This window comes from Pan paniscus, chromosome 16 (assembly GCF_029289425.2).
Source record: "Pan paniscus chromosome 16, NHGRI_mPanPan1-v2.0_pri, whole genome shotgun sequence".
Taxonomy (NCBI): domain Eukaryota; kingdom Metazoa; phylum Chordata; class Mammalia; order Primates; family Hominidae; genus Pan; species Pan paniscus.
The window spans coordinates 7,101,906-7,116,218 of record NC_073265.2 but is presented as its reverse complement, the minus strand read 5'-3'; the positions used below and the strand labels follow the sequence as shown (position 1 = coordinate 7,116,218).

Genomic DNA, 14,313 nt, shown 5'->3' with positions numbered 1-14,313 from the left:
TGTGTATAGGTCTATTTGCTGAGAGGGCCTAACCAAAGACACTCAGTAACAATTAGCTTACCAAGCACCCAGATCTCGGTTTCCAAATCCTACAAGCCACTAGCAGGAACCATGGCTTCTTGAAGAAATGGCTGATTCCAGGCAGGGGGAGGGTAGGTGAAAGATAAGTCTAGAGCACAGTTGTGCCAGAAATGAAGGAAGAGCCCTCAAAATTACGGGGACACATCAGACAATGGAACCAGTCCACAGGGGTCCCAATGACCAGTCCACGGGAGTCCCAATGACTGGGTCCCAGTGACCAGTCCACGGGAGTCCCAGTGACCGAGTGCCAGTGACCAGTCCACGGGAGTCCCAGTGACCGAGTCCCAGTGACCAGTCCATGGGAGTCCCAATAACCAAGTCCAGGACAATTTGGGTGTCAAATAATGACAGCAACAAACGTCACTATTTGACTAAAACAGGAACTCCTGATTCTATACAATATAAAAAGACAGGTAGGTAGGTAGGTAGGTAGGTAGGTAGAAGACAGACGGATGAGAAGGGAAAGCTGTCTCTTGCAAAAGAATGGCAACAATTACATTCCAGAAGTAACAATAAATGTGAACAATGAAAATGTGACAACCACCACAGTAATAATGGATTCAGCTAGAATCTTTAAGATGCTAAAAACTGGGAGGTAAAAGTATGATGAGGAACAAGACATTGACATAATCTCAAAAGTATCTCCCCATGAGTACTTAACACACTTACTGACTTCCAGTGGAGAAACTTGGCAGAGACCCTTAACCAAGTGATAAGCTATCTCACCAATGATGCAGCAAATCAGCAATGCGTGAGTCCTAATGGAGGCACTGAAAAGAATTCTGCACCATTCCTGTGGTGTCTGTCAAAACGAAGAACTGAAGGACTGTTCCACACTGAAGACTAAAGAGGCAACATGCAATCCTAGGTTGAGTGCTAGACCTTTAAGGATACTATTGGGATGATGAGCAAAATCTGAATATGTCTATGGGTTTGAAAGTAATCCTGGATCAAGCTGCAGTCCTGATACTCAAAGAATACACGTGGAAGCAGTAAGCAGTGACAGGGACCGTGTCCTGCGGCATTCCCACAAACGCTTCGAAGATGCTAACAAGTGGACAGCCGAGGTGAATGGGATAGGAATAGACTGTGTTCCACTCCTAAGTTCTATTTCTACTTCTGTGTACATTTAAGATTATTTCACAATACAAAGTTAAAGAAGAACGCCTCTTCACCTCTTTGGTTTTGGTCATGGTTTCTGCAATGATGCTTGCGGCTCCCAGGTCATCCGTCACTGGGATAAAAGGCCGAGCGGAGGCTGAGGGGGCCGACGGAGTCACTGCAGAGGGGGTCACTGCGTCCTCAGAGGAAACAATCTAGTCCAAGAGTGCACAGTAGGGGAAGTTTAAGTGGAAAAACTCAACAGCATAACACATTTCCTATGCAAGTCCCAAATGCTTTATCTAAAACTACTTGGGCTGTTTAGAATGTTCCAGATTTTACAGAGGTAACATGGTGCCCACCAGACATAGCCACTACCACCCCCAGTCAGGCCTAGGACAGTTTTGCAAAGTCAAGCACATTCATATTTTCAAGAATAACTATTAATATTCACAGCAGGTCACATGAACCAGACTAAAATGAGTTCACATATCTTCGAGTTGGTTCTTTCCCCCAAAATGTTACTAAAATTCTTGACTGTCAGAACTTTAAGGTTTCAGAATTGCAGATAAAGGACTGTGAACTTGATTTAATGGTTTTTTTAATAAAAGAAAGCCAATTCCACTTAAGCACTTTAAAAGCTCCTATACAGAGAATATTCTTCTAAGTAAAGCCAAAAATCTAAGCGGGAGGCACAGAAACAGCCTAAACTAAATGACACAATGAGACTTTCCTAGACACAAAGTAGCCACCTTTTCCTTTCTGATCTAACATTGCTTTAGATTCGCTTTTACCTCTCTCTTTTCTTGCCATAGATTTGGACTCAGTCTGTCTTCGATATCAACAGCCAGCATGCATTCTTCTCCATTCATGGGACTAGCCATCGCAGATGCGTCGGAAGGGGCCGCCGAGGAGAACGAGGGGCACTCCACCGGGGCGATCATGGCGGCCGGCATCAGGGCCCCGACAACAGCATCTCTGTCAGGACACAAAGCCAGGCCTGTGGTGAGCTGCCCCTTCTCCACTGCAGCACAGGAAGTGGAGAGGCAGGGCTAGCACGCACTGAGGCGTTTCCTCATTTTTACTGAATACATGTAGAAGAGTTTTGGAAAACTACCAAACATTATTACCATGTATCCTTTGGCTAATAGCTAAAATGTTTACTCTGGATCCTATTTATTTGAAAAACCAGAGTAATGGCAGGTGAAAAACTGCCAAACATAAAAACCAGACCAGAATGAGACTCTGGCTCTCCCTGAGAAAGAAATCCTCTTGGGCTGCTGTGAGAGCCTGAGGGCTGGATAATTGACCAGCAGGCAATTTTGTGTTTACTGAAAGCCACATACTGAGCAGCAACGACTCAATGGCCTCTACTGAATGACTGTTTTTGTTCTGAAACTAATTTTCCTATGTAAGGACACCTGTCAGGTCCACATGTGTGATACATTAGTAGATGGGAAACTTATCTAGGCTGTGGGAAAGCAGCAGAAAAATACTGCAAAATGCCGCACTGGCAAAACTCAGCCTTCTCAAGTGAGCGAAGGGGATGCTAAGTCGTCTTAGACATCACTATAAATTAGTATCACCTAATTCTTCTTTTCTTCCCCCAAATATTGATGGTTCGAGTCTACTGGTCAAAAAGAATAGTGAAAATGTTCAAGTTAGTTTTCTAATTCATATTTCAATGCCCATTAAGACACACACTAAGATATCACCAATCACCATCAAAGAACATGTGACTTACAACATACAGCATTTAAAGACAATAATACAACATTCTTGGAGACATCTGATCAACGAAAAGAAAAAAAAAATCACAAAAACCTGAAGCTCACATAATTGCAGAATTTCAAAAATTAGCACAGAAGCCTACCTGGCATACATGATTTGCAATGCTGTAAGAATATGCGATAAGGCCTGCTGTTTGGCCAGATTTCCATCCAATGACAAGAGAATCTTGGCAAGAGAAGGGCGATTTGGCTTAGAATTACTTGCACCACTTATTTTATTACTGGCAGCAGAAGAATCAGCATCTGAAGGCACGCCTATAAGAGGAAAATAAAATTTGCATTGTTTTTAAAATCACAGTTTGCTCTATTTCTATAAAATCTGACCTTACAGGTTAGTTCCAAAACACACTGCAATCTGCATTTTGCTATTTCACAGAGCACCTATCAGGCTCATTAACAGGCCTTCAAAATAAGAAAACCACTTATCCATACTTCGATAAAGAAGCTATTTTCAGCATAGTTCCACTGTAACTGCAAAAAGATGTAGATGCTTTTATAAAATGCACTTACAACAGTTTATGTTATATACATATAAACTATGAAAATGCTACAATAACTACCTGTATTTTCTTACCCCGGTAAGACAAGACAAAAAAGAATACAAAACAACAAAGAGAAAAGATGTTCACCAATAAAGTCTCATCAGGCTCACTTCGTTGCGAACTCCCAGGTCTCAGCAGAAGGAGGGAGCCAAGTAGAGCTGGGACATGTGTCTATGTCAACTCATCCAAATTGATACACAGATTTAATGCAATTCCTACCAGAATTCCAGCAAGAGTTTTTGTCAACAGACAAGATTATTCTGAAATGTACATGGAAAGGCAAAGGAGCAAGAATAGAAATAGAAAAATAAGGAGGAGGAACGAGTCTACCCAATTTCAAAAGTTGTAATACCATAACCAAAACTGTGTGGTACTGGCATAAGAATCAATGGAATAAACAGAGAACCCAGAAACAGAACCACACAAATATGCCTCACTGACTGTTGACAAACATGCAAAAGCAACTCGGAGGCAGGACAGCCTTTCAGCACGTGGTGGTGGAGCAACTGGACGTCTGTGGGCAAAAAACCCAAACTTCAGCCTAAGTCTACACCTTATGCAAAATTAAATCCAAATGGATCATGACTTCAGTAGAAAATACAAAACTATAAATCTTTTAGAGAAAAATAGGAGACAGTCTTTAGGAACTAGCACTAGGCAAAAATAGACTTGACACCAAAAGTATGATCTATAAAAGAAAAACCTGATGAATTAGACTTCATCAAAATTAAACACTTTTGTTCTATGAAAGGAAATGAAAAGACAAGCTAGAGACCAGGAGAAAATATTTGCATAACACACATCTGCCAAAGGACTAGAAACATCTAGAATATATAATGAACTCTCTAAACTCAACAGAAAAAAAAAACCCAATTAGAAAAGGGCATGAAGACATATTTTACCAAAGAGGAGATATGGACAGTAAATAAGCACATGAAAAGATGGTTAACATAATTAGCCATAAGGAAAATATTAAAACCACAATGAGATACAATGACCTATCTATCAGTATGGCTACATTTTAAAAAGATGGTGAGGATATGGGAAAAACTGGATCATCCTCCACTGCTAATGAGAATATAAAATGGCACAGCCATTCTGGAAAACGGTTTGGCAGTTTCTTATCAAACTAAACATAATTACCATATGACCAACCATCACACTCTTGGACATTTATGCCAAAGAAATAAGAACTTATTTTCACGTAAAGTAAATTTTCACATTCACCTGTATATGAATGACATGGCAGTTTTATTTGTAATAGTCAAAACCTAGAAATAATCCAAATGTCCTTCGATGGTTGAGTATTCGATGGAATACTGAACATACTACGTAATATGTAACAACTTGGATGAATAGCCAGAGGATTAGGCTGAGCGGAAAAAGCCAGACTCAAAAGTTATACATATAATGTGACATGAAAAGAGCTATACGTTAAGAAGATACTGAGTAATTTGAACCAGAAAGGAGAAGATGAGAGTCAAGCCTTATCTTCATCTACCCCAGAAAAGAAGACAGCACAGGAAGGTGAAGCCACTCGCCCCAGTTCATACAGCCAGTAACTAACACAGCCAGAAGATCACATTCCAGTTATTCATAAAAGCAGATGCTGCTGGAGCCTAAATGTCCCCTCCTGAGACAGAAGGGGAAAAAACAAAATATTTGTATGACAAGATGAAGCTCACTTTTTTTTTTAAAAAAAAGCAATTGTACTTATTTCTACATGCTAGCAAAGAGCAATCTGAATATTCCCATACAGAAGAAATGATATTTTTAAAAGACCATTTAATAATCTGAAATTCTTAGAAATAATCTAACAAAAGACAAGCAAAACCTATACAATAGACCGGGCGCGGTGACTCACGCCTGTAATCCCAGCACTCTGGGAGGCCGAGGTGGGCGGATCGCGAGGTCAGGAGATCGATCCTGTCCTGGCTAACACGGTGAAACCCCGTCTCTACTAAAAATACAAAAAAATTAGCCGGGCGTGGTGGCAGGTGCCTGTGGTCCCAGCAACTTGGGAGGCTGAGGCAGGAGAATGGCGTGAACCCGGGAGGCAGAGCTTGCAGTGAGCCGAGATTGCGCCACTGCACTCCAGCCTGGCGACAGAGCGAGACTCCGTCTCAAAAAAAAAAAAAAAAAACCTACACAATACTGGGACTAGAAAACATTGCTGAGAGAAACTAAACACCTAAAAAAATAAAGAGAAACACTATGTTCATGGGTTAGAAGACTGAATACTGTGAATCCATCCTTTCCACATTGACTTACAGAATTAATGCAATCCACATCAAAATCCCAAGCAAACGATTTTATAAAAACTGACAAGCTCATTTTAAGTTATATGGAAATGCAAAGGGCCTACAACAGCCAAAATATATTTGAAAAAGAACAAAGCTAAAGAACTCTTGCAACCTGAGTTCAGGTCTTTTATAAAGCTGTGGTAATCAAGACAATATGTCATTGCCACCAAAATCCACAAATAATTCAATGAAACAGTACTGAGAGTCCAGAAATAGATCCATACATCCATAGACAACTGAATTCTGACAAAGGCAAAAGGCAATTCAGTAGGAAAAGCGTAGTTTTTCAACAAATACAACTGAAACAACTGGACAATCATGCCAAAAAAAGCCTTTCAATCTGAACCTCCCACCATATATAAAATTTAATCAACTGGTCATAGATACACATATCTAAAACTACAAAACTTCTATAACAGAACATAGAAGGAGAATCTTTATAATCTTGAGGCAAAGGTTTTGTAGACACAACATCAAAAGTACACTTTACAAAAGAATAAAATGAATAAACTAGGCTTCATCAAAATTAAAAACTTCTAATCTTTAAGATTCACCTGTGAAGAGAATAAAATGACAAGCCACACTGACAGAAAATACTAGCAAATTCTATATTAGGCAAAGGACTTGTAACCCAGAATATATAAGGAATTCTCAAACTCAGTAAGAAAACAATCAACCTATTTAAATATGGGAAAAGACTTGAACAGACATTCACCAAAAAAGGTATCTGATTCGTAAATAAGCAAGATGCTTGAGATCATTAGTTACTAGAGAAATGCAAATTGAAACCACAATGAGATACCACCATACATCTGTCAATATAACTAAAATTAAAGACTGAACGTATCAAGGGTTGACAAAAATGTGGAGGATCTGGACCTCTGGAACATCCACTTTGCAAAACAGTATGTAGCGATCTTAAGAAGCTAGACATACACCTACCATATGATCCACCCACTCCTCTCCTAGGAGTTTACCCAAGAGAATTTCAAGTGGATGTCCATACACAAACTTGTATGGAAATGTCCATTAGCAATTTCACTTGCATAGTCAAAAACTGGAAACAGCCCAAACATTCATCAACAGATAAATGGATAAACAAATTGCATTTGTTTATCTTAAGATACTATTCAACAATTTAAAAAGAATAAACTATCGATACATGCAACATAAGTGAATCTCAAAATTATTATGCTGAGCGGAAAAAGATTTTTAAAAAGAGTATATGCTGTATGATTCTATTTATAGTAAGCTGTAAAACATGCAAACTGGTCTGCCACGGTGGCTCCTGCCCATAATCCCAGCACTTTGGGAGGCCAAGATGGGAGGATCACTTGAGCTCAGGAGTTCAAGACCAACCTGAGCAACATGGCAAAACCCTCTCTCCACCAAACAAACAAACAAAAATTAGCCAGGCATGGTGACATGTGCCTGTAGTCCCAGCTATTCGGGAGGCTGAGGTGGAAGGATCACTTGAGCCCAGGAGGTGGAAGCTGCAGTGAGCCAAAATCGTGCCACTGCACTCCAGAGTGAGACCCTGTCTACAAAAAAAAAAAAAAAAAACCCAACCAAACAACAACAATAACAAAAAGAAAACATGCAAACTGATCTATAGTGACAGAAATTAAGTTGGTGCATATGGCAGGAAGGAGGAGGGGAGTTAAAAGCAAAAGGGAGGGGTACAAAGTGCCAGAGAGAAACGCTGGAGTAGTGTATGAGTTCATTATCTTTGATTGTGGTGATGCTTTCATGGATCATACATATTCCAAAGTCAATCAAAATGCATACTTTAAATAGGTGCAGTTTATTATATGTCAATTATAACTGAATAAAGCTGTTAAAAAATACAAAAGGGCCCAGTACAGTGCCTGTATCTCTCAGGCAGTTATTAGGAGTCCTGTTTACACAGAAGGGCAGCGCTGTGAGTTTACCTGATCATAAATACAAGAATCAGCAACATACTTTCTTCTAAAATTTTCATTCCAGCATGTATAAATCGCATGAGAGCACACCATAATTCTTCTGTGTCTTTAGAGTCATAATGCAGTTAACACGGCACTACAACCTCTAATGTGTTGGCACAATTAAATAAATATAAGGTTGCTGTAACCTACAGAAAAATCTCAGAGAAGATACAAATCGGTGTTACCTAAATAGGAAGCACCTAAAGGGTCTCTTGCAGTCTGGAAGAGGACGGGCTCGTGGACAGAGGGCGTGGCCACATCCACGGTTGTCCACGCCACACTGTGGGACGACCCGCAAGCCACGCGTGTGATCTTCTGGCCTTCTAAGCCTTGCACGAGCGTGGGCTTCCTGTTAACCGTGGTCGTGCCATTGCCCTGCTGGCCGTGGTCATTGTCACCCCAAGCATACACCTGTTTACGAGGAGAAAAAGGCTTATAATTTTTCAACATTTCAGGACATTTTCTTTAATGTAATTTTTACTTCAAAATGCTTAACGTGTATGCCACGGTAGTTGAAAGAATTGAGTTCTTAAAAGTAAAAGCAAACCATTTCACAATCTTTCAAAACGGCATCAGCGTACTACAATTCTGAAGAAAATCTAACCATGAAAATGCTTGCTAATACCTATAAAAGGAGTATTTTCTTAATATTAATCCAATTCTGCTTTGTTGCAAGACACACAGAAGGTCCTCTCTCTAACTAAGTGTAATAATTTTTTCCCTTTTATTTTGCAAAGAAAAATGACCAAAAACAGTATGCTCATTTTTCAAGTAAGTTGCTTCTTGGCCTTATAGAATTATAAAGTAAAATTCATTTTGACTAAAATACAGTAATGGTAATTTTGTTTCCATAAATAAAATTTAAAATTGAATATCCACAAGCCAGTCATAGCGTATGCTTCTCCAAGCAGAAGAGAGTGTAACACTTGTCAGGCACTAGCTCTGTCTCTAAAATGAGGCATGGATCCCTCCTCGCCAGTTACCAATTCTCTAAAGGAAAGTCTTGCTAATATCTTGCACTAGGAGCATCTTCAAGAATAACAATCTTTCCTCACACTTTTCACGTGGACTTCAGAGTGGGAACGCCTCTTTTCTGAGGACCCCGCCCCCAACCCCTGCTGCAAAGCAGGCAGATACACCAGCGGGCAAAAGGGACAGGACCTGCCCTCATGGTTCTCCAAGCAGTAAGACTCAGCTGATTTCGTCAACAGCTGTGATTTCAACAGGACGAAGGCTGTGTCGTGACCCCCACGTCCCCCAAGTCAGGATGGCACGCCACCCCCAGGCCACCTGCAGCCTTACCTGCCCCGAGTCCGTGACCGCCAGGCAGTGCAGGGCCCCGACAGCCACATGCACGATCTTCTTCCCTCTCAGCCCTTCCACCACCTGTGGTTTCCGCACATGCACGTCAGAGCCGTGGCCCAACCTGAAGTAATCCCCCTTTCCCCTGAGAGAAGGCCCATGGTGGAGAGTTACAATATGGTTATGGTCTGACAATGCTATACAAGAAGACACTCATTGTCTCACATCTTTCACAGCCAGCTCAATGACATCACACACAGCATCCAAGGTCTTCAAACTTGTATTCAAAATCATACACCATTAATTCAAATTAACTTATTAAGCCAGCTGGGAAAAACCTTAATACCTTAATACATATTTTACGATATTTAAGTTACTGTTGTAGGTTTTCATATAAAGAGACTGAAAATAAGACACACTACTGCAAACACCTATCCAAAGTCCTATCTGGTATACATCTTTCTCAAGCTGCCTCGGGTCATGACATTGGCACTAAGGCCTGACACACCATCCACAGCCAGTCCAGGCACCTGCTCTTTTGCATATTAATAAAATAAGCTTTTACAAGAAACACATGTTAACTTTTTCAGGATCAAAGGATTCAGAAGGCTATTTTGCTCCATTTTATCCTTAGGCTTCAGCAGAAGAAACCCTTCCTATAAATCTCACCCAAACAGGAAAGGTAAGTGGCCTAAAATTTTTCTAGTATTTTCAAAATGACCCAGTTACAATGGGAAATTTCTTCTTGTACTATTGTCACTAATCCCAACTCAATATCCTTTAAAGGACAAAGATGCATGCATAAGTAAAAAGAGGACACGTCACAATCACGCCGGGTGAGCCTGGGGCAAGGCCCAGGTTCCCTGCACGCACCTGCACAAGCACACACAGTGTGACAGGGAGGACGTTTACGTACCATGTCCACACCACTCCAGACTTGGTGAGCGCCAGGGAGAACTGAGCTCCACACTCAATCTGGCACACCCCCTGTCCATTTAGTCTCTCAATGTTCTGGGGAATGTTACAGCCTTCACTTCCGCCCCGGCCCAGTTTTCCAAAGTCACCATCACCCCAGGAAAATACCAAACCTAGGTTTAAGAAACACATATACTTCAGGCCAGCGTTTCGTATCATTCCTACCCACCCAGAAGCACAGAATCCTGCCAGCCACTCACCTTCATCGGTCAGAGCCAGGGTCTGCGCGTCTCTACTCCCACATGCAACCTGGATTACTCTGTGACCGAGAAGGACTTTCACCTACTCAATTACAAATTTAAAAACAGAATCACGCACAGGCACGGAGAAAGCAATGGATTTTCCCACAGATAAAGCCAACCATGCACACATCTTTATGAACTTTCCTAGACTCGAAGCTTATTTTCTCTTGACATCTTCAGATGGTAAGCTTTCTGCAAGCAACAAAAATGCGTATAATCACCATTTTGGGCTTTAGCTGTGTCGTATTATCCCCATGTCCCAGCCGGCCATACTCGCCGAGGCCCCAGGTGTACAGTTCTCCGCTGGATGTGAGGGCTGCGCTGTGCGAGCTCCCACAGGCAATATCCCGGATACGCTTGGTTTTCAGGGCCTCGATCAGCCTTGGTTTGTCACAGTTCCTACAACAAGATGAAATCAGCTCGCTACAGTCAATCTGTCCCTTCTTAGAGATGAAGGAAAAAAGCCATCTATACTGATCCACATGTAGTTAACACAGGATCCACAGATCGACTATCAAAACTTAAAGCAGAACCGGTGAGACCAAAACACAAACAACCGTGTTAAAAAATTTTGTTTAAGAACCATTTCTATAATCTATTCTATTCTAATTTTCTGCAAAATAATTCTCAAGAGTATCAGTCAGAAACAGTTTCTTATTAGCAAATGAGACTAAAGAAAGTACCCTTACATTCTGCTGAAGTGTCCAAGTTTTCCATCGTCACCTTCACCCCACGAAAACACTTTTCCATCGACAGTTAAAGCCGTCGCGTGCCGGCCACCTGCAACATTCACAGACACACGGATTGCCAAAGGGCAGGGAACAGAAAGCCCACAGCATAGCTAGCTCCCTATTTTGCCTGGCATATAGCACACACTCAATGAGCGTGAGCCGAATAAATGAGTAACTCAACAGGATCAACAGCGGAGTTAGCAGGAAAGCTTTCTGGGACATATGTGCCAAATAGGTGAATTTTCACTAAACTACAAATTTTAACTCTAGAAAGAATTTACAAAGAGGCAAAATAATACTGATTATTAATGGGGTTCCTATTATGTTAAATACACGAAAAATCAAAATTTAGATGAAAAAAGTAAGAATAATTTGTGATTAGACAAAATGTAAAAATAGTGTCAATTTAAGTTTTTGAGAACTGTACCTCAACAGTGAAATTATTCAATCATTTGCGATTAATGCAATATATTCACTCTTCCCAAAACACGTCAGCTTATGCTCTTTCCCCAGCATGGAATATTCTCAAAGTCCATACAACCTGCCTCAGGATTAAAGGCATGACCGCTCCTATACAGTGAGTTCCTGCCAACTCCTGGGCTTTGAGAACATCACAGCAGACCCCGCTTCTTCCCCCAACCCTCATTCTCCCCCTTCCTTACCAACAGAACCCCCATGTTAAAGTGCTCAGCTAATTCCCAGCCTCCTCTGCCCCCAGGAGATGGTGACTGAAATGAGTGGGGCTTCCGAGGGGCTCTGGAGAGGGGGCTGCGTGGGCAGGAGGGCACACTGTGTGGTGCTTGCCTCTTCTGCCAGGCCTGGCCCTGGACTCTGGGGGCGAGAGCTAGTCTAAGACCATCTTCCCACAAAGGTGGACACAAAGGACCAGCACTCCTCATAGACACAGCCCTGCTGGACAGACTCTGACACCACCTCTGGACTTTTACAAAGGAGAAAAGTAAAACTCTATATTGCTTAAGCCACCATCATTTGGATTTCCTGTTATGCAAGTTACACTGAGCCCCGTTCAGCATAGGCATGAACTGAATTAGAACTTTGTGTCTAATTCAGTTCCATTCCTCAGAGGCCTAGCACGGTGCTTCCAAAATAAACACTCCCTACATTGAAAGAGTGGTTTCATTTTCTTTTAAAGGATCTTTCTCATTACTTGGGTTCATAGATGGTGTTGGGAATCTGAAGAAAGTTATAGACTCTTTCTCAGAAAAACAGCCTACTTTTAGGCAAAGAACTTGATTTAGCAGCAATAACTAAATTCTAGACCACCTAGAGATTTACATTATCCAATTTTTATTCCTACTAAGTAAAAACTTAAGAAAGAATGTAAGGACACCAATTAGGGCTTTGGTTAACAACGGAGCAGGAGCAAAGGCCGCCCCGCACAGGCCTCTTGGTGCTTGGCTTGTACCTGAGTGAACAGCCACCTTCTTGACCACGTAGCTGCTGAGAGCTGTGATCTGCCGTGGGATGGGCACCGTCCCGCTGGAAATGCCCAGCCCCAGCCGGCCATTCGTGGCTTCTCCACAGGCGTACACCTTCCCTTCCACAGTCACTGCAAGAAACGACAGCCAGGAGAGGACTCACTTTTCACAACATTAAAAACTTTTTTGTTTTTTGGTGCCAAGCATAATTTAAAAATTTTTTAAGATTAGAATAATCATACCTGCAAACAAACTTTTAGATCCACCAGCCACCTGTACCACATTCAAAGCTGACAGTGTCTCAGAGAATGAAGGAACCTTTATCTACAACAGAATTTTTTTAAGGAAAAAAAAAAGAAAAGAAAATTTTACTTGCATGTTTAAAATTATGTTACCTTATTATATGATACAAGGAATTACAATCATGCACTGTGTAACATTTCACTCAACCACAGGCTACATATACGATGGCAGTCCCAGTAGATTATAATGGAGCTGAAAAATCCTTACTGCCTAATGGTGTCCTGGCCGTGACAACGTCACAGCACAACCTATTCCTCATGTGTCTGTGGTGATGCTGGTATCAACAAGCCTCTGTGCTGCCAGCTACATATCAACAATCCCTAATACCTCACCATGATAACAGACTACTGCTACTGGGCTATATATTCACTCTCCTGTACTTTCTATCATTCTTTTAGAGTGTATTCCTTCTACTTTTTTGTTTTTTAAGCTAACTGTAAAAAGCCTGCGGCTGGTGCTTCAGGAGGGATTCCAGAAGGCACTGCTGTCACAGGAAAGGACAGCTAGCTCCTTTGTGGGGGTGAAAGACAGCAACACTATGATCCTAGCTAGGCTAATGTATGTGTTTGGGTCTTAGTTTTTAACAAAAACGTTAAAAAGTAAAAGAATAAATGTTAAAGATAGAAAAAAGCTTACAGCATAAGAATGTAAAGAAAACATTTTGTGCAGAGCTGTATGTGTTTGTGTTTTAAGCTAAGTATTATTACAAGAGTCAAAAAGTTTTTTAAAAAGTGAAAAGTCCATAAAGTTACAAATAATTTATTATTAAAGAAAGAAAAATATTTTGTATAGAGTAGCCTAAGCATATAGTGTTTCTAAAGTCTACAGTAACGTGCAGTGATGTCCTGGCCTTCACGTTCACTCACCACTCTCTCACTGACTCGCCCAGAGCAACTTCCAGTCCTGCAAACTCCATTATTCATGGTAAGTGCCCTATGCAGGTGTTCCATGTTTTATCTTTTACAATGTATTTTTACTGTACCTTTTCGATGTTTAAATACACACATGCCACTGAGTTACAACTGCCTACCATATTCAGTACAGTTCCATGTTGTAGCCTAGAAGCAACAGGCTATGCCATATAGCCTGAGTGTGTAGTAGGCTACACCATCTACCTTTGTGTTAAGTACACTCTATCATTTTCCAACAATGACAAAATCACCCAACCAAAACTTTCTCAGAATATATCCCCATCATTAAGTAATGCATGACTGTACTACTAATATGTATGGTTACATTAACCAAAGGCATTGGTTATCCCTTAGAGATTCACACTGGAGTATTTTAAGAATGAAATGATACACTGTGATTTACTTTAAACCAGAGTTGGGGGAATGGGAGGATAAAGACAGAAAAACGTAGACAGCTGCTGGTAACTATGGAAGCTGTACCAGGGACATGAGGGTTCATGAAGCTATTCACTCTATTTGGGTACATCTGAACAGTTCCATAGTAGAAAGTGAAAAATAAAATACAGTTGGTCCTCTGTATCCATAGGTTCCACGTCCATGAATTCAACCACCCATGGATTGAAAATATT

The 14,313-nt window shown here is 41.1% G+C and overlaps 1 protein-coding gene across 3 annotated transcripts in view; it reads right to left on the bottom strand.

Moving 5' to 3' along the window:
* Nucleotides 1-14,313, bottom strand: part of LOC100976978 (E3 ubiquitin-protein ligase HERC2) — a 209,560-nt gene that overhangs the window by 54,857 nt on the left and 140,390 nt on the right. For all 3 annotated transcript variants that reach the window (XM_034938387.3, XM_034938388.3, XM_034938393.3), the window contains 11 exons: nucleotides 12,713-12,794; nucleotides 12,458-12,601; nucleotides 10,990-11,080; nucleotides 10,522-10,699; nucleotides 10,259-10,340; nucleotides 10,000-10,171; nucleotides 9,084-9,228; nucleotides 7,967-8,192; nucleotides 3,056-3,227; nucleotides 1,977-2,160; nucleotides 1,257-1,397 (listed from right to left, as the gene is read on the bottom strand). In XM_034938387.3, coding sequence (XP_034794278.3) covers nucleotides 1,257-1,397; nucleotides 1,977-2,160; nucleotides 3,056-3,227; nucleotides 7,967-8,192; nucleotides 9,084-9,228; nucleotides 10,000-10,171; nucleotides 10,259-10,340; nucleotides 10,522-10,699; nucleotides 10,990-11,080; nucleotides 12,458-12,601; nucleotides 12,713-12,794 — 1,617 coding nt within the window. The remainder of the gene's footprint in view (nucleotides 1-1,256; nucleotides 1,398-1,976; nucleotides 2,161-3,055; nucleotides 3,228-7,966; nucleotides 8,193-9,083; nucleotides 9,229-9,999; nucleotides 10,172-10,258; nucleotides 10,341-10,521; nucleotides 10,700-10,989; nucleotides 11,081-12,457; nucleotides 12,602-12,712; nucleotides 12,795-14,313) is intronic.